This window comes from Suncus etruscus, chromosome 15 (assembly GCF_024139225.1).
Source record: "Suncus etruscus isolate mSunEtr1 chromosome 15, mSunEtr1.pri.cur, whole genome shotgun sequence".
NCBI lineage: Eukaryota > Metazoa > Chordata > Mammalia > Eulipotyphla > Soricidae > Suncus > Suncus etruscus.
The window spans coordinates 48,441,529-48,462,421 of NC_064862.1; the positions used below are offsets into that span (position 1 = coordinate 48,441,529).

Below are 20,893 nucleotides of genomic sequence, written 5' to 3' on the forward strand. Positions count from 1 at the left end.
GGAGTGGGGAAAACCCAGGGTGCCCCGTCAGCTCCTCCCAGGAACCCACCTCCCCTTTTCATTTCTTATTGAGTTTATTAAGTTTCTCTCTCACTTGGTGAGTTTTTCTAGTGCATTATCAGTCTTGTTGATTTTTTTCAAAGAACCAACTTTCGGTTTCATTGATACTTTGAATCACTCTTTGGATTTCCACTTCACTAATTTCTGCTCTAAGCTTTGTTTCTTCTACCTACTTAATTTTGGTTCATTTTGTTGATTGGTTTCTAATTTTATAAGCTGTGTCATTAAGTTATCTATGTAGGCCCCCTTTAGTTCCTGATGTGTACTTGTAATGCTATAAATTTTCCTCTTACTACTGCTTTTGCAGTGTCCACAAATTCTGTAATTTGTGTTTTCATTTGCATTTGTTTCCAGGAATCTTTTAATTTCTTCTTTAATTTTCCTCTTTTGATTTCACTGATTGTTCTGTAGTGAACTGTTCAATTTCCAGGTGTTAAAATTTTTGCTATGTGCCTGTTTGTAGTTCACTTCTAATTTCATTGCATTATGGTATGAGAAGGTAGTTTGTACAATTTCTATCTTTTTGACTTTTAGAGGCATATTCTATGAGCCAGCATGTGGTCTATCCTGGAGAATGACCCATGTGCACTGGAAAAGAATGTGTATCCAGTTTCCTGGGGGTGGAAAACCTTATATATATCTAGCAGTCCACTTTCTTCCATTTCTCCTTTTAGAGCTAGTGTATGTTAGATTTCATTCTGGTTGATCTACCAAGTGGTGACAGGGCGGTGTTGAGGTTTCCCACTATTATTGTGTTGCTATTAATGACTTCTTTCAGATTTGTCAACAATTGTTTTAAATATTTTGCTGGTTCCTCATTGGTCGCGTATATGTTTAAGAGTGTGATTTCTTCCTGTTGTACATATCCCTTGATTATTAGGAAATGTCAATCTTTGTCCCTTATAATGTTTTTTGTTTGTTTGTTTGTTTGGTTTTTGGCCCACACCCAGTGATGCTCAGGGGTTACTCCTGGCTATGTGCTCAGAAATTGCTCCTGGCTTGGGGGACCATATGGGACACCGAGGGATTGAACCACAGTCCATCCTAGGCTAGCGCGGGCAAGGCAGATGCCTTACCCTTTGTGTCACTGCTCCTGCTCCCTTTATAACGTTTTTAAGTCTAAAGTTTGTGTCATTCGATCTTAATATGGCCACTCCAGCCAGTCGTCTTCTTCTCCTCCTCCTCCTTCTTCATTTTGGTTGTTTGTTTGTTTTATTTTAGGGATCACACCTGGTGTCGCTCAAGGGTTACTCCTGGCTCTGAGCTCAGAAATCACTCATGGCAGGCTTGGGGCCCATATGGGATGGCAGGATTCAAACCACTGTCCATCCTGAATTGCCTTCCTGCAAGGCAAACACCCTACTGCTGTGCTATCTCTCTGGCCCCCCCACTCCAGTCTTTTTGTTGTTGTTGTTTTTTAGGCCACACCCATTTGGTTACACACCCAGGGGTTACTCCTGGCTAAGTGCTCAGAGAAATTGCCCCTGGTTTGGGGGGACCATATGGGATGCCGGGGGATCGAACCGTGGTCCTTCCTTGGCTAGCGCTTGCAAGACAGACATCTTACCTCTAGCACCACCTTGCCGGCCCCCACTCCAGTCTTTTTAAGGGAGTTTTTCCCTTGGATGATTGCCCTTTGACCTTTGATTTTGAATCTGTTTGTTTTGACTATTCAGATGTAAAGTTTCAGAGCTGTTGTAATCAATTCCATTGTGTTGTTTTCTCCTCTCTAGTCAAAAGTGTTGCCAAAATACCACTGGTATCTCTAGTACTTCCCTTGGGCCTGGTCCCTCTTACCTCTCATTTCTGCCCTTAGAGGGTTCTGACTTCAAAAACGAGGAGTGAGAGAAGATAAAACCATTTCTTTCGTGGCCTTTATTCATTGGATTAGACCAGAAACTTATTTACCTCTTGGATCTTGTCAACAAAACTCTTTTGAGGATGGCACAGTATGACCCCAGTAAAACTGGCACCTTCTCTCTATGATTCCACAATGTTGACCCCTTTGCAGCTCTCTCTGTGATTCCACAATGTCAATCTTTCTGTAGCTATCCTTCCTGAGGAATTTATTTCCAAAGTTGCTTGTCACAGTTGCTTGAGGTCACCCACCATACTTGGACTCTGTTATGGGCAGAGCCAATCCACACCCCATTTCAGGAAGTGCATTCTCTGCCCTTTCTTGCAGATAGGCTCATTCTCTTCATCCTACCTCCATTCGCAGTCAACCCCATGGGTCTGTCTGCATCATACTCAGAGATGTGTCAGTGAGAACAAGAGTAATAGATCCCTTTCTGGAAAGGTCTTCTGCAAAGACCATTCCTAGTTTATTTCCTAGCTTGGCACTAAGAGGCTAGAGGAAGTAGAAGAGTTGGTCTCATGGTGTGGCAAGAAAAGGAGTTTTCAAGTCAGAGGTAGCTAGAATGTATTGTTCTTTCTCTTGGGGGGAAAATGAAACTAGAATATTATGTTATTCTTCTTAATAGGGAGAATTGTATCTTAAAGGTATTCAGTAACTTATTTTTTGAGTTTCTGTTTGGGGATTGGACCATATCTTGACATGTTCAAGGGTTACTCCTGGCTCTGTGCTTAGGTATTACTACTGGATGTGCTCTAAAGACCATATGTGGTGCCAGGAATCCAACGGGGTCAGCTGTGTACAAGACAAGTGCTTTTCACGCTGCACTATCTCTCTGGCCCCAAATACTCAATAATTTAGAATAAAATATCAAGACCTAAAAGCCATGAGAGTGCTTGACTCACTGTCCATCCCTGTTATTACATCAGGAATTTATTTGTCCAGTCCCCAGATGGTTCCCAAGCTCCTCTGTACCTGTCACACTCTGGTTGCATTGGGTACTGAGCTAGTAAGATGTCACCAGATGAATAAGGGCTTGGCTGAAAAACACCAAGTGCAAACTACATCACCTACTGCAGAAACAAAACAAACATATAAAATGTAAGATTCTGTTATAAAATTGCTTCATCAGAGATCCCAAGGAGGGAAGCCTCCACAGAGGGACTGTTGCAGATAGTTCAGTCACAGTGCCCTCAAGAAAGGGGAACTCAGCTGAATTTTAAATTTTAATTTGTATAATAGCTACCAGGGCAGAGCACCTGCTTTGCAAGTGGGAGGTCTGGGTTCAATCTTGAGGACTGCCTGGAGTGAGCACTGCTGGGTGTGGCCCCCAAGTTGAAATTCAGATCTCATGGATCCTTCTTGCTTATGTGCTTTGGTCTCTGTAGGATAAAGTTCGGCCATCTTCCGTCTGTCTTAGGCTCCCCTTGCCAGAGCAGTGCATGCCACTGACCAGGAGAGGGCATCCTGGGCATAGTCCCAGGTTTCTTATTTAATCCTTTGTTCATCTCAATAGAAACAGGCTCTTCAGCTTCCTTCCTTCCTTCCTTCCTTCCTTCCTTCCTTCCTTCCTTCCTTCCTTCCTTCCTTCCTTCCTTCCTTCCTTCCTTCCTTCCTTCCTTCCTTCCTTCCTTCCTTCCTTCCTTCCTTCCTTCCTTCCCTCCCTCCCTCCCTCCTTCCTTCCTTCCTTCCTTCCTTCCTTCCTTCCTTCCTCTCTCCCTCCCTCCCTCCCTCCCTCCCTCCCTCCCTCCCTCCCTCCTTCCTTCCTTCCTTCCTTCCTTCCTTCCTTCCTTCCTTCCTTCCTTCCTTCCTTCCTTCCTTCCTTCCTTCCTTCCTCCTTTTATTCCTTCTGTTTTTTTCTTTTTCTTTTTTTTAATCAAATAAGTGTTACTGTCAGTGATGCTAATGAGTCAGGCAGAGGATTGCTGGGTCAGCCCTTGTGACAGACACTGTACCCTGACCCTTCAGTGACCAAAATTGATGGTGTAGAACCACACTCAACAGAGCTGGCGGGGGTGAGCATGAGGTTCTAGACAGCAACAAGGGGCTTTGCATGTGCTCCACTCTCTCCCTGGTCCCTTCCTGCACCAGTTACCTCCTGCTTGCCTGTCTGTGTCCACATGACATTTCACTCAGCTTTGGTCTTAAACAATTAGACTATTGTCTGAACAGCTATCTAAATACATCTTTACAAAGGCCATTGATATGCCCCCTTTTTTGACCCTCTTCCAATCCTCATGACTTGAAAGAGAAGCACTTCAGGTCCTGGCTTCACCTTTAGGCTCCCCACATGAACTTGGACTGTGAGTTACCAGCTTGCAGTGATAGATATAGCTCCCCACATCCCTGATAGTGCCCAGTTGGTCTGAGATGACACATTATTATCTGGCCATCAAAATGGTTGAGGGTTACAGACTCAGGGCTTAATCCTGCCTTCCTTCATTTCTCTGAGGTGACCATGTTCCTCTATGGCTATTCCCATGTGGCCATTCCTGAGGAGGCCCAGCCACATTCTAAGGAGGAGATGAGGCTCTTTCAGGATGGCCACAGCCCCCTTCCTTCCTGCTTCTCGATGACTGAGGCATGGCTCTACCTCCTTCCTCCATAGTTCAGGTGCAAATGATGGAGGGCAGCGAGCTCCTCTGAGGGATGCACCCTGTAAGGCACCTGTCATTCACCATTGCTGTCTCTCAGACATGGACTTGCTTGACAGGGGGAGGGAGGTTGCAGGGCTATGTGGCTCACCGCTTCCACTTCCCCCACAAACCAGCCCTGGCCCTCAGCCCTCTCGTGGCAGGGCCTATGTGAGTCCCAACCCAGGTTCCCTGCAGTGTCTTCAGATTCCTTGATTAAAAAAGCCATAAATTAGCAAATCATCACCGTATCACCAGGCTAGATCATATGGTAGCAATTCCCGTCAGAAGGAAACACAGACTCCAATAACCGATCTTCACAAAGATAGGAAGAACTGTAGACAGACAGATACAGTAAATAGAAAGACAAACAGATAATTCAAGTTGACAGACCATCTTGAGCTGATTAGACATTCTGCTTTGATTAGCATTAAACACGAAGGGGGAACAGGAAGAAAAAAAATCCCCGAGATTGTCCTAATACTTTGGGAAACTGACCTATTGACTGCTTCTGAAATTCAGTTCTGAGGGTCAGGTACCAAAGGCAAGTACCATTAAGATGTTGTCTTGTCTAATAGAATATGCCAGATCTTCCTTGCCAACTGAATTCATTCTTGTGAGTGTGGAGAGTGGGGGCTGTTTCTCCTCTCTTTATATCTGCTAGGTTCTTATAACTCACAGCTCTGGTGCCTTTCAAAGTTGAAGCTCTATTTAATGACTTGGATGCATATTAAATCAGTTTCCTGATAATTCTAATGGGGTGAAATCTTGCTCTCCTCCCCACCCCACCACCATACACACATCACTTTGCTGCTGTCTCTCTTCCCTTTCATGCACTTATCAAAATGTTCCAGCTATTGTTCTGCAAACAAGAATAGAAATGTAGGTGGGAGATGAACTCTGAGCCAGTTAAGTCCAATTCAAGCCTAGACTTTGCCTCTCATAGTCTCTCTCTGTCTTCCATTAAAGAAACTGCACACGCCCAAATTCCAAAGATGACTTTGCTCCTTATCATCCCTGAGGATGCCTCTGCTGTGATTTGGATGGATCTTTGTTGGGTAGCTTCAGAGTGTAGAGGACGAATCCTTTGAATTTGAGATGAAGGTGCATTGTGCTTCCTGTCTTCCTGCTCTGTTATTCATTAGGAATGAAGTCTTCCCAGAGCTGGGCCAAGCAGTACCTTGTCAATTTGGGATTCCTCTCTATGGGGCTGTCTTCAGACACTGACAATAAACCCAGAAACATTGTAATTGGCTAAGACGGGCATCTCCTTTGCTTACAAAGCTTTTGAGACCAATGCAGTATGAAAACGTGTTAAAATAATCTGCAGGTCTCAGGATTCAAGCCCTCCACATCTAGTATTGTGCTGGAGAATAGTTTCTTCTACCTTGGAAATGACAGGAAGTATTATGAAAGAAGATGGCCAAGCAAGTCAAAGCAACCTTCCTGCATTTATTATTATTATTATTATTATTATTATTATTAATTTTATACTGGGGACATACCCGGTGGCATTCAGGAGTTACTTATGGCTCTGTACTCAGGAATCACTCCTGACAGGCTCAGGGGAAAACTTTGGGATGCCAGGGATTGAACCAGGGTCAGCTGTGTGCAAGTTAAATGCCCGACATACTGTGCTCCAGCTCCAGATTACAATTATTTTAAATGCTCCTAAATATATTTGCAACTTCACACAGTTGCAAGAATCCACTAGATCCAGCAGAAAAGGGTTGCAGAGAGATTTGAGGCCACTAGAGGACTCCTGGGATCCCATGCCTTTCTTTCCCTTCCACGTGCCCTCTGGCCCAGCAAGCACTGGAACTTGAGTCTTTTTCCTGCCTGTCCAGGCCCAGGGAGCAGATGTCATCTACTGGGGGCTCCAGTTGGCCTGGGTCAATGCATGAAAGAAGCACCTCATTTGAATAGAAAGTTCTGGTCTGTCAGGATATTTCAGGACTCTCTAGAGCCAGTAGTCTACCCTTTGCTCTCAGAACTCAGCATTACAGATTTGTCTTGGCTGAGCTTGGGATTCTGTGCTGAGTCTTTTGCCCCATTTAGGGAAGTGGTAGTGCAGCCTAATCCCTCCCACCTTCTGAGTAACTCTTACCAGCTAGAAGAAGATTGCTTTCTACTCTTTCTCACTAGGAGGGAGAAGCATTTCCTTCCTCCACAATTACAAAATATAAGATGGGGTCAGAGTAGGAAATTACCTTATCTCTGAACCTCCCTGTTTTGTCTTTGATTGCTTTTGTTTTTTCCTTGAACAGGAAATAATTGTAGCCAGGATTTAATGTATATGTGTGGCCAATAGCAATAGTAAATTATGCTCTTTTTGATTTTTTCTACATGCACTGTTCTCTGAAATCGAAAACAGGCAGTAGGTCCCAGTAATGGAATCAGCCCATGATCCAATGGGGTTATGTTGATGCTCTTTGTTCAGTTTCTTTCATGGTATGATTGCAGAAAGGTATCTGAGGAAGAATGCTTTACTAATTGGTCTCTTAACCAATAGGCTGTTTTTTGATAGTATAGCCAGTAGGGTGGGTAGCAGAGTTTCCAAAGGCATCTCCAGAACTGGAAAGCAACTTTTGTTAGTTAAATCTGGTCTCCCCTGCCTGGAGGTTACCTCTTGGGCTGGATTTGAGGGTAGATGGGAACCAGAAGTCAGGAGTAGCGACCTTCCTTTCAGACAGTGGGGCTATCTATGTGCCTTGCATGAAGACCTGAGTTCTAGTCACCCTGAAGTTCACTGCACAAAGCAGCAAAAAGTTTTTTAAAAAGTCAGGATATGGGCAGGTGGGAAGAGAGAGAGAGAGAGAGAGAGAGAGAGAGAGAGAGAGAGAGAGAGAGAGAGAGAGAGAGAGAGAGAGAGAGAGAGAGAGAGAGAGAGAGAGAGAGAGAGAGAGAGAGAGAGAGAGAGAGAGAGAGAGAGAGAGAGAGAGAGAGAGAGAGAGAAAGGAAGGGAGAGGAGAGAGAGGAGAGAAAAAAGAGAGGAGAGAGAAAAGAGAGGAGAGAGAGAGAACTAGCAAGAGAGAGAAGGAACAGTGATAGAGTAGTTTGTCTTACACACAGCCAACCCAAAGTTGATTCTGGTATCACATATAGCACATATAGTTCCCTGGGTCCTGCCAGAGTGAGCCAGGAATATGCCCTGAGCACCATTAGGTGTGCCCCCATTTTCCCCCAAAAAAGTCAGATCGAAAGGCAGCACCATTTTCAGCTACTGTGTGAGCTGAATGTTCCCTGATTAGTGGGTAACTTGAATTTGACTTGCCACCTGGATCTGATGAGGAAGCATAAGCAGAGCATGGCTTCTAAGGCCTAACATGGATCTTCATTGCTTTTCAGTTCCATAATTTGGCAAATTGTGCGGCTTAAGTTGGGTGGCTGGTGAGATAGTATAGGAGATACCGAGCTTGTCCCATTTATAGCTGACCTCAGTTTGAACTCTTATAGTCCCCTGAGCACAGAGCCAGGAATTGCCCCATGAGCACCACTGAATGTGGCCCATGCACCCCATAAAATCAATGAAAAAGCAAAATTTAGATTTGAGTTTCTGTTCTCACTCCACCATTGCTGTCTTAAGCTCTCTGTCCTGGCTGACCAGGTCCAGAATCTTGCAATACTACAAGTGTGCATTTTCTTAACCGACAAGAGAGGGTGGGACGCTCTGACTCTTTCTAAATCTCACCTTGCAGTGGAAAAGATGTGGGGGAGTTATCTAGATTCTGAAGATTTGGAAGTTCAACTCAGGAGGGCCTGGGCAAATTCTTGGTCCTGACCACTGTGTGATCGCCAGATCTCTCTTGGTCCCTGCCCTGCTTTCGGTATGATCACATGATGCCAATTTTTCTAACAAGTATTTCTCAAAAATACCTTCCCATGGCATCAGAGGCTACCAATGGTGAAGTCGTCAGGGGAGGTAATAGGGGGGAAAGGAAGGCCTGATTAGAAGGCTCAGCAGAAAGACAGAAGAGATTCCAGCATATGTATTTGATATAAATATTATAGTTTTACAGAGACATCTAGATCAATATATGCCACATTTCATCTCCCTCTTGACAAAGTGAGCACAATGTATTCAGGGAAAGCTGTATAGGATTTTCAATTTACTCAGGATGATTTATTGTGACAGGAGAGCTATGGGTTTTTTAAGTTCTTTATACTTGTTCCAGTAAAAATGGATATAGTATCTTTAAAAATAAACAACCCAGAGCCGTGCATTTCACATTGTCTTGCTAGAGAGAGGCTCTGCTAAAAAGATCTCAGACCTCCCTGCCCTTGTGGACCCTGCTGCTGTCAGATTAGTCTCATCTTCTCTTTAGCTTCTCAAGGGGGGGGGGCAGAGGAGAGCAAATCGGGAACTGAATTAGGAAGTGATTGCAGACGTCTAGACAAGCCTTGTAGATGGTGTGAATCAGGGTAGAGCATCGAGGGGGAGTCTGGGGAGAGATACATCAGGCGCCCTGTCTGGGCCTCCAGTTTAGAGACAGACCCCAATCCCTGGTACCCAGTCTGCTTCCCTGCCCAGCTCTTTCCCTGGCACTAGAATGCCATATCTGTTTGGATGGCATCACACAGGATATGACTCTGCCCTGTTCTGAAACTTTTGTTTGCATGTGTATATGTTTAGGGGGAAGGCTGCTCCCAAACAATATGGCCTGATGGACACTTTTTAGTGATAGTCTGTCTGGCTAGGTGAGTGGTGCATTGGGGGCCTGCAGGCCCTGCAGTACCTGCATATAGAAAGGAACCCTTCTATGCCTGGTGTTTAATCTCCCCTTTTCAACCATTCCCATTTTCAGTGGCTCACAAATCTCAGAAACATGACCCCAAACCTTCTAAAAGTGTGTTGTTTTTTTATTCTCATTGTGTTATACTTGGCCTTAGTGTCTCTCTAGATGCCTTTTTTTTTTTTAATCCTGAATATCTGTGTGTGGTTCCTCTTCCCCCACTTTTAATTTTCCTCTTATACCACTAGCCCTAAGTCCAGGCTCCTTGGTTGTCCACTCAAAACTGAGCATTGAAATTGAGGCTAAACAGACATCCTCTGGCATAACCCTGAGAAAGGAGAATGATGAAGAAGGTGAAGGATTTCATTCTCGAGGTGGCTGGGTTAAGAATGGGAAAAATATATCAATATATACAAGTAGTATCCATGAGATAAGCAATTTGCAGTGTTCTGGTGAAATCTAATAGGATTGGCAGTAGTTTAATATTCTTCTAGAAAAACAGTTGGCGATCCCTCCTCAGCAGTGCTATGAAACCATCATGGGCTCAGAAATGAAACTCAGGCTTTCCATTTGCAAATTCCGTGTTCGACCCCTTGTTCTATCTCTGGCTTTCTAGCATGGGGAGGGGGTGCTCAGGGATACTCTTTGGCCTGTGCTCAAAAACACTCATGGAAAGTTTGGGGACCATTTGGGATACCGGAGGCCACATGCAAGGCACATACCCCACCCCCAGTGCTACCACTCCAGTCTCCAAGAACTTCTTGTTTTGTTTTGTTTTGTTTTGTGACCACACTGGGTGACTCATGGGTTACTCTTGGCTCTGCACTCAGGAATTACTCTGGGCTGTAGGATGCTGAGGATCAAACCTAGGTCAGCGCATACAAGGCAAGCATCTTAATCACTTTTCTATCCCTCTGGTCTTGCATTTTATATTTTCTTGACCGAGTCATCTTCAATCTTTTGATACCAAGACTGCTTCAAAAACCCAGAGGAGGAGCCACACCTTGTCTGTTTATGGAACCCTCAACCCAATTGGGCATACTCAGCAGGATGGATGAGTAAATATTTTTCACAAAATTTCACTGCTATTATTTTGTCCTTGAAAGTGCTTCTCAGGGGCTAGAGAAATGGTACAGTAAGTAGGGTATTGCCTTGCACACAGACAACCTTTATTTGATCCCTGGTACCCTATATGGTCTCTCAAGACCCGCCAGGATTGATCTCTGAGTACAGGCCAGCAGGAGTCAGCCCTGAGTGCAGACATCTATAGCACCAAAACCAAACTAATAGATAAACAAAAAATGCTTTCATAGGCATATGAAATGGATCTTTCACCCAAGCCATTAATATTTATCCCCAGAAGGAGAATGCTACAAAACCAGATGAATCTGTGAAGAGCACTAAGTTCATTCATGATTAAGTTGAGCTTTTTGACTGTCTTCACAAACAGCGTGGCCAGGACTTCTAGAAATTAGTAATTATGATTGCCGATAGTCTAAAAATGCTCAAACTCCAGAGCTAGGGGTGACAGTGGCTTTAACTACCCTTTCTTGCTCAATTTCTCTAACTAATCTCCATTGTATATGGATCATGAGGTTTTCACTATTCTCTGGATCCAGGCTTAGCCTGTATTGTCTAAACTAGAGTTGATGTCACTTCCAGTCACTTGCCACATTGACCTAAGTTTATATTGTGGTAAGAGTTAGTTATTCCAATCTCAGCCCTTCCTTGATGCCTTTGACCTGTGGGCCAGATACTGAAATCTAGTGATAGTGCAACACTTGTTTCTTTGTCCTTTGGTTTTTCCACACCTGGTTGATCTCAGGGCTGACTCCTGGTTCTGCATTGAGGGATCACTTCTGGTAGAACTCAGAAGACCCTTTAGGATGATGGAAATTGAAGCTTGGTTGGTAGCATCTGACCCAACAATGTACTGTCTTAAGTGAGGTCCAGCTCTGTCCATCCTCATGCTCAGATGAAACCACTGTCATGGCCATGAAGAACCCTCCAAGATGTCCCCTCTTCCGTGTATCCCAGAGAAACTCTTAGCTTCTCTTTTCTGTTTGATAAGGAGTATAAGATGAATCAATAAATCTACCTTCTACTTCATCATTTTCATCTTAGGACTCATTTTGGGCAAATCACTTGCCATGGGATGCCAGCAGTCACCTGAAGATACTGAAACCCAGAGATGAGATTTTTTTTCTGCAAATATGCAGCTAGTAGGAATGCAGATTCCTTACGTATTAGATGATATTTGTGGCACAGAGCACATTATATTTCTTCTATATTGATTTTCAGATATCCACGAATCTTCCCATTTTCAAATGCATCCTCTGTGGCCTCCTCATGTATTCTTTAATTAAATCAATCCTCAAGATATTCCACCTAACCAGGTATTAGCTTCAGTTCCTCATGGGCCCTGACTTGGTACTTATAAAATGTGGAATTGATAACTTGCCCATAAACCATTCAGTTAATTCTGAGTTGAGTAAGCATAGGGCCCTTCATGTGGCTTTTGTAGGTTACGTGGCACACAACAGAGATAATTTGGGCATGAAATCTTTTTTGGCAGTTTTACATATCAGGTTTCATGAACAGGTATAGCTCTCCTGTTCTCCATGTTAGAGTATGTTGAATTGTATTCTCCAGCCCGGGAGATGCAAGAAATTCTCATTTCCTCCTCATAACATCCTTATTATTAATATCCTGATAACCTCTTGGTACTACTAAAACTTCTATCCCTAAATTTTTAAAATTACTACAGGCAGCTTGAATGATTGCAGAGCAGGGAGGGCATTTATCTTGCATATGACCAACCCAGGTTTGATCCCTGGCATCTCATATAGTCCCCCAAGCATCACCAGGAATAATCCCTGAGTGAAGAGTCAAGAGTAACCCCTTGGAGCTGGAATGATAGCACAGTGGTAAGGCCTTTGTCTTGCACATTGGTGACCTGGGATGGATCCTGGTTTGATCCCCAGCATCTCTTATGGTTCCCTGAACCTGCTAAGAGAAATTTCTGAGTGCAGAGCCAGGAGTAACCCCTGATCACTACTGGCTGTGACTCCCCATCCCCAAATTTAAAAGTTACAAAAATGTTTCTGGGGAAAAAAACATGACCCCTTTGATGCTCTATTCTTTATGCTCCTGGAGGGTTCCCAGTGCTCACTACCTTAGCCATGGGCTGAGGGGAAGGAGGCATGGTTCTCCAGATACTGAGTTAGAGAGTGGTCTCTACCAATCCATCAGTCCTAACTGCATTCAAACACTTTCAATATGTGGCCTCCTCACTAGCACTCACTAGATGAAAAACAAAATGTAGGGAAATGATTATTGGCAAGAAGTGGGGGAAGGTCTAAGTCTTCAGATCAGATCTAGGACAGAGTGAAACAATACGGGTTCTCCAAGGTTGCCATGATAATGTCTCTAATAACTCTCCTTTGGCCATAAGGCAATCTGTTTTCAATCAATCTCTCCTTTTCTGAGCAAAAATGCCAATTATGTTAAAGGAAGAGGTTTTTTTCTCCTTTCCTTTGATAAAGATGGCTCTCCACCCCAGAAATCATGTTGTAGCTCCAAGATATATATTTTCCATTGTCTACAATGGTATTGGACAGCTCGCACCAAATGAGAAAAGTCAATTCTTTTTTTTCTTTCCCCTTTCCTCTCTCCTGCCACCATTTGTCTACTTCTTCAGAGAAGCGAAAGCTAATTAAAGGCTTAAGGGATATTATTGATTGCATTGGAATATATTTTAGATGTACCCAGCCCATTTTCAACCAAGAGAACCCTGACTCTTAGCGAGGTAGAATCAATCAGCTGGTGGGGCCTTTGATTTAAGGGTGAAAGGGGCGAGCTCATCTCTTTCCCTTCCATTCCTCACACATCTGTCCCAGAGATGAATGGCCTCAGAGGAGGAAGTGAGCAGGCCGGCTGCTCCTTCTTTCTTTCAGTTCTTTGCTTACAGGAGAGGAAGGACGAATATTCAGGCAATTCCCCAGACCTATCATTGATTTGAGTCCAGCTTTGAATAATAATGCAGCTTCTGCTCAAGTAGAAACTTGCGCTCTGCAATGTCCAATGTATTCTCTCCCAGAGAGGGGGCGGGGGAAATGTCTCTCTTAGCTTCCTTATCTATGAAATAACTTGCTTTGAAGCACTTGATGGCAGACTGGGCATCAGATCTAACTTCCTTTTAGACCCACAGGACAGAAAAAAAAAATCCAACCACCTGTGCCTTGTGGGTTTTAGGTGTCACACAGTTGTTGCCATTTGGTCTTCTTTTTGGTTGTAGAATTACATGGGCAGAAAGTGCTAGATTGCCCCCACCCCCTGCCAAGCTGCCCCCGTCCTGAGTGGCCAGGTTCAAACAGGCCCTAGCCTGTGCTTCTATGTCCTTTCTACAAACCTGAGGTGTATTCAGAAATCTTAACTCTGACTCTGAATTTGCAGATTCGTTTGCAGTCACTTCTTTTTATCCACATGAAGGCCTTTCCATGCACCAAAAGTGATGATGTAATATAAGTCAAGTGCAAAATAAACCTAACCCAAGTGCTCAGGTTACACTTTGCCCTATAGTCAATTCCAGGAAGCAGTCAGTCCAATAGGTTTCAAGTATGAGAATTGAGCATGGAACTCAAGGGACTTCCCTCCATCCAACAAGGACTGACTGGAGAGTGAGGTGACCATGTTCAGGAACATGGTAACAGCAGGAGCCAGTGAAGATCTGGCTTCCCTGGTCTGGCCTCTGCTCGCCCTATGCTAAATGCAGCCCCGGAACAATAACAGCTCATAAGGGCAATATTATTAACTGCAGCATGCAGATTATTGATTTGCTCTTTGTTCTGCATCATTATCCTTTCACCAATGAGTTGATGGCATTATTCTCACCTACTTAGTCAAGCACCAAATTACCATGAAAGGGCAGGATCTAGTAATGGCAGCTGATGGAAGGCTGCAGATGCCATCATCCTGGCTTGCTCAGGGCTCGTCTCCAGCCAATGGGTTTTTTTTTCTTTTTTTGTCTTGTTGGAAGACCCTCAGAGCAATTAGCAAGCACAGGGGACCCGGCCATTCTAAATTTTTCCCACGAAATGACCCTACTTTACATCTGCCACCTGTGCATACCTCCAAGCCTGGCCAGAGAGACTGGGCCCTTGTTACTGTCACCCCACAGAAGGGCACAAGGACCTAAACTAAACCTTCCTGCCAGTCTCCTGATTACAAGCCAGTGGGCATCACTCCACTGGCCACTGTTCACTTACATGCTCAGAGCCCAGCTTTTGTCCTTGGGGCTAAGTTGTGTGTTCAAGTGCTTAATTTTGAGTATATATCATGAGGTGAATGTCATTGGCCACTGAGAGTCCAGTGGGACAGATCAGATGAGCTCAGAAGCCTAAGGAATTTGCTCCAGCAGTTCTGGAAAAGGGGTTCATCTTAACAGTGCTCTAATCTCCTTGAGGTGAGAAGTCTGAGTCCCCCAAGCTCTCCACCCTGATAAAGAAAACCAAGTCCAACCCTTCCTGGCTGGTCACATCTCCAGGTCAATTTTGTTGACTCCTGATAATGCTGGGGATCTGTTGCTCTCAGTACTGTCTGATTCCATGGGTCTCTCAGCTCCCCATTTTGCCCTGAGTAATGCTCACTTACTGTAAAGTGTTACCTTCCTCCATTTTCAGAGGAGTTATGGTGGAAAAATGCAAAATTTCCTTTTTACTGCTTATGGCCAGCCAAGCCCATAACGTGTCAAGGCACACATTAGCCACCTTGATAAAAGTCCGCTTTCTTACACACAAAATCATCGTTTCAGCAAGATTTGTTATCTCATTACCTGATAAGCTCTCTGTCATAAACCAAGACTCATTCAGTAAATCTCCCGGGAGGGCGCTTGGTGGGCAGAAAGAAGACGATAGGAATCTGCAAGGGGCTTGATAATGCCGCATTTAAACACCGGCTTAATGTCACTGATTGTTCAATGCATAAAACCACTTGGCCCAAGGCTGGGGCCATAATAGGATTTTGTGCAGCCTCAGGTGAGCAGCCATAGGCACCAGACAACACTGCTGCTTTGCCTCAGCCGCTGGGGAGGGGATTTGGGGCTTGTGAGGGGCTAGGGGCAAGCGGGTGCTTCCCTGCAGCTGCTTGCTTCCCTGTCTTGCCAGGGGTGGGTTCCTGGGTCTTGACAGTGCCAGCTGCTTCTAACTGGCCTCTCCCATTAGGCACATTGTGGTCTGTGGACACATCACCCTGGAGAGTGTTTCCAACTTCTTGAAGGACTTTCTGCACAAGGATCGCGATGATGTCAATGTGGAGATTGTCTTTCTTCACAAGTAAGATGCCCCCTCCCCACTGTGTTTGAGACCCAGCTAGGTGCTCTGTAAAAATGGGAGCATGGGAAAGCATTGGGAGGGGGAATGATGAATCAGCCAGAATCCTTGACGGTTTCAGGGGTGTTATGGAACTGATGGGAAGGGATGCCGCCCTCAATTCTGTGATGAGAACAGAGCCTGCATCTCTGGAAAAGATTCTTTAGAGTTCGTTGTGGGTCATTGTGTTGTGATAAGCTGCATCTGTGAGAACCAGGTGTGTCTCTGTGGCCTGCTAAGGAATGAGCCAGTGCAGTCTTACAGCTACAAGGAGGAGGAAGGCATCTTTACTGATCCAGACAGAAGCTTGAGCAACAAAAAAGATACATGGATATGTTTACCAGTGAATGAGGGAACCCCCAGTGTGGTACATGTGCTGTCTCACTTGCTTCATCCACCCCAGGACTGGAAGTCTATGCTCAGAGCTTTCAGTCTGAATCCTGACTCCTTTTACTGGATGACTAATTTATGCAATAGGCTTTCTGAGTCTAATTTTCCATCTGCATAACATGAGAGGGATCTGAATGGTTCCTGACTCCCTTATTTGTAATGATGAAAAGCAACCATCAGGCATGCCGGCAGTGTTCAGCAAATGGTACCTCCCATCACAAAAGAACAAACAGACTTAGTCACATCATTAATTTAGGAGAAGAACTTATTCCATTCATGTTGGGGGTCAAGAAGTTGACAGCATCACATTGGCATCACACTTCGTTAAAGATCTAAGATTTTCTGGGTCCTCATTTTGGTGAAAGACAACAATCGGGACAGAGTGTTGAGGGGTCCAACCTATTAGCAGGGTTGGCATTGTTCTATTTTATAGATCCAGGAGCATGATGAGATGAGCCCAGGATCCAAGTTGTCAAGAGACAGAGCTTCAGTTGATGATGACTGCCCAGGGCCCAGACTTTACTGAGAATCCCTTGAGCTTGAAAAGCTCAGTTCTGTACAGCCACTTTGTGCCTTAGTTCAAGGAATACCAAAGGAATTACTATGTTTATCAACATGGTCCTTCCTGCCTCTGACTTCTCCAAGATCTATATAGACCAGAGAGGCACTGGGTCTAGCAAAAGAATCCACATATATAATTTATAAATCAGCCATAGGTTTTCAGTTGTGGGGCTCACTTCCTACTAGGCATTTTGGCAGATTCTAGGGAAGAATATCCCATAGTTCTGCCCTCATACTGATTGGATGTTTGAAGATGAGCCTGTCTGTAGCAATTGGAACCTATCAATTATTATATAATTGTTAAATTATATAATTGTTAACGTCAGCTGAATTAAATGGCAGCATGGTATGGTGTCTGGAGGAGAGGACATGGCTTCTCCCATTACCAGGAAAGGATTTCTGAAAGAGGCCTGACTTGTGATGATCTGGAGGATTGGGCAGATTGCAGAGGCAGCTGCTTTTGTCTAAATCAGCAAGCCAGTTGCTAAAGCGTCAGTGGCCAGGATTCACCTCGGTGGCCCTGGCATCGGTCAGTGTCAGTGGCATTGGAGATGGCCCAGTTAATTAACCTCTCAAAGCTCTGGGTTAATAACATCCCTTCCTTTAGGGGGGTTCTGGGGCTTGAGTGAGTTAGTACTTGTCAAGTCTTTCGAATGGTATCTGCCACGTAATAAACACACAAACGTGTGCTCATTATGACTGAGGAATTATTCATATGATACTAGCCTGGATTTATGGTCTCTGGCACCAACTATGTCCTAACAGTAGTGCCTAACACCGATTGAGTCCCTATACCTTTCATAATTAGTATTTGATGAAAATTCATATCCAGAATCAATAAATGAGAGATTAGGCCAATTAATGATTGGAATCCCTGTCTACCAATGGAAGAGATATCTTTTCTCTCTAAGAAAGCCAACTTGTGTGTATATATGTCAATCAAAGACACTCCTGAGAGACATTGACTTATGGGTATGGCTGCTCAGAGGGACCTTTATGGTCTGAAATTTTGGACTCAGTGCATGTGGTAAAGAAATTTTGGCAAGGCCCTTTCTGGGAACCTTGAATCAATCTTCCAGGACCTGGCCTCAGTTTATCTGTTCATATATAAGAATTTTTTCTTCCTTTTGAGTCTTGGGGCTATACCTGTTTATAGTAGGTGGGGACATGGATGATAGGAATCAAAACAGGGGCTCCAGCATGCAAAACTGTGCCCATACACTTGAAGCTATCTCTCTAACAAAAAAGTCCAAGAACTTTTTGGTCTATAGGGTTCAGACTCTGAAGGTTATAGACCTGTTTGTTTGATCTCAGTGCTGTTTTTGTTTTCACTGTCCTAGGCTTTGACTTTTCTTGAGTGCAAACCTTTCATTGATAGCAAGGAAGGGAGCTGCTTTGAGAATAAAAGCTTTTTGCCAAAGTCCTCTGTGAGAATCTGAGAGGAGGAAGTATGGAGGCAGAAATCCCTGCCTCTGTTCTGTTCCCAGCCATTTCTTCTCTCTTCATACAGCATTTCTCCAAACCTGGAGCTGGAAGCATTGTTCAAGCGACACTTCACTCAGGTGGAGTTTTATCAGGGCTCAGTCCTCAATCCACATGATCTGGCTAGAGTCAAGGTAAGAAAGGAGAGGTGACATGACTTCTGCTTTTGTTCCATCTGAGAGATATGATGTGTGTGTGGGGTCCAACTATGGTGAGAGGCACATTTCCCAAGAGTTGCCTATTGACAGTCACCTCTCACCCCTAAAACCCAATTCAGATACCTAATTGCCAATGGGACCTAGGGCCTCTCCCAAGTGGGAACCCATGGATGCATTTCAAGCCTGCTCTTGTCACGTGTCTACTGTGGGTTAGCTCAGTATCAATGTTACTAAATAATTCCTTGTCTATCATTGTGAAGATGGTTGAACTCACTAGGCTTTAAGACAACATGGGAAGCAAGAAATTCCCAGCTTAGAGACTTCAATTGAAGTTGACATAAGTCCAAAATCTATTATTTTACAACAAAAAAGAATATTAAGGGCAAAGTGTGCTATAATAATTTATCAAGTCATGGAACATCTTAAGAGTTCATCCTTGGGGCCGGGCGGTGGCTCTAAAGGTAAGGTGCCTGCCTTGCCTGCGCTAGCCTTGGAGGGACCGATGTTCGATCCCCCGGTGTCCCATATGGTCCCCCAAGCCAGGAGCAACTTCTGAGCACATAGCCAGGAGTAACCCCTGAGCATTACCGGGTGTGGCCCAAAAATCAAAAAAAAAAAAAAAAAAAAAGAGTTCATCCTTTACCAAAATCTACAGATAAAGACAAAAATATTTTTCTGTATTTTCCCAGTATTTTCTGTTACTTGGATCGTTACACTTAACATTTTTTGAACATATTGAGTTGAAACTTTTTTAGAAAGCATACTGACTCTCCTACAGAAAAGGAGTAGAGCAAAATGGCATTTACAGATTTATTTATTTTGTATTGTTTTACCCCATTCAAAATTGCATGCCAGAATACATAGATTCTGAATTCATCTAAATGTGAATTGTGGTTGCCACATAAATAAAGCAGTAATAAAACAATGGGAAAACATGAATAAAGCAAAAGTATTTAGGCAGTTCTCTGGATCATTAAAGAAAATTAAGACAGCTTGTAACACACTATAAAGAAAAAAAATACCCTCCCAAATTCTGGAAAGGTCTATAAATACAGCTCATCAAGTAGGACAGATTGCAGACCTGAACTAGCATGTAAATTTTTATGTTTATAAAGTTCAGTTAATTTTAGTATTATCCAGATGTGATCCAAGTTATGGCTCATCTGAAATCTGTAAGAACTTAAAGAAAATGACTATTGTTCATGCAATATGTATTGGTCATGCATGAGATGCAAATAACTATTTGCACAACTTGTTATCTCCTCTAAGGAGCTATGTTGGTTTATGTTTAGATAAATCCATAGGCTGTCTTTTAAGGTCATATGTAATAGAGCATTTTATACACATAGATTTGATTTCATTTGAATATCTGAGTGATCCTTGAAAACAACACTGAATTTATTTCTGATTTGAGGTTCTCATTTATTTCTATCACACAGATACTGAAGACATAGCAAAGATTAGGTGAAGGACTTGGAGTTCAAATTTCTTAATACCTAACTACTCTGTTATCTTGACAACCCGAGAGAAAGGTTTGGCGCATTGACCTGTATTTCCTGACCAGAATTATTAGTGAAAAGGGTACAACAAGCTCAAAATGAGGCAGCAAGGAATTGGAAGGCCTAATTAGTTATTTAAAGAAATTTTAAAGCTTACATGTACTCAACTATGCAAAATGAAGAGTATAATTACCAAGGTACATGTTGTTTCCCTCCAATAGCAACAAGATGAAATGTTTATACCATAACAAGAACCACAATCTACACTTTTGACCAAAAAAACTATAATCACTCAGGATTAGAATTGTTCCCTTGAAAAGCACCAGTTCTCTAAGAACTGTCAACACACAGAGAGAAAAATAGAAAGAGAGAGAAAAAGAGAGAAGAGAGAGCTTGCAACAAAGCCTGGCTATTTATAAGTTTATGTTTTGTATTTTCCCTTTGGTGTCTTAGATAGAGTCAGCAGATGCGTGTCTCATCCTTGCCAATAAGTATTGTGCTGACCCGGATGCTGAAGATGCTTCTAACATCATGAGGTAAACTTCAGGAAGGCTAGAGGAGCTGTAGTCTGGATGATTTGGAGCATGTGTCTGCCCTTTGGTATCTTCTATAGAATACTGTCTCTGTGGGGCCTTTTTTGCCCCATTGGCCACCCCATATTTTGTCTTTCACTTAAATCTTAGAGGATGAGTAGCTAAGGCTATGGCAACTTCAAAGGTCTATAGTCCAAGACCTAGTCAACAGGAAGTTCATACTTAGAAGGTGGGAGCTTGCACTCACAACTGGTATTCTACTTGAGGTACTTTTGACAGGCAGGACTAGTAAAGGAAGGAAATTTACATGAGACATCAATGGAAATTTAGTGCCATATTCCTTAAGGTGGAATAGACATGAGTTGTTTTAAAGGGATGATTCTACCACCCCTCCCCTATCCATTGTTACAACTGGGAGATGATGGTGCTGTCATATACTCACCACCAGCTCCAGTCCTTTGTACAGAAAATGATCCAGACTCAAATGTCATTGGTCATGAAATTGAGAATTACCAAGGTTAAGTGCTCTGCAAGTTGTCTAAAGCCCTAAAACATGGGCTGGTCTCCCCTATAAAAGAGTTGAAACAATTACTTCTAATAGTTTTTTAAATGGAAATTGTT

The 20,893-nt window shown here is 43.4% G+C and overlaps 1 protein-coding gene across 11 annotated transcripts in view; it reads left to right on the top strand.

Annotated features, from left to right (window-relative positions):
- The window catches only part of KCNMA1 (potassium calcium-activated channel subfamily M alpha 1), a 676,533-nt gene that overhangs the window by 439,011 nt on the left and 216,629 nt on the right, over window positions 1-20,893 (top strand). For 10 of the 11 annotated variants that reach the window (XM_049789608.1, XM_049789616.1, XM_049789609.1 and 7 more), the window contains 3 exons: window positions 15,503-15,613; window positions 18,111-18,216; window positions 20,193-20,275. The exons of the other annotated variant lie outside the window; for it this stretch is intronic. In XM_049789608.1, coding sequence (XP_049645565.1) covers window positions 15,503-15,613; window positions 18,111-18,216; window positions 20,193-20,275 — 300 coding nt within the window. The remainder of the gene's footprint in view (window positions 1-15,502; window positions 15,614-18,110; window positions 18,217-20,192; window positions 20,276-20,893) is intronic. 11 annotated transcript variants of the gene reach the window in all.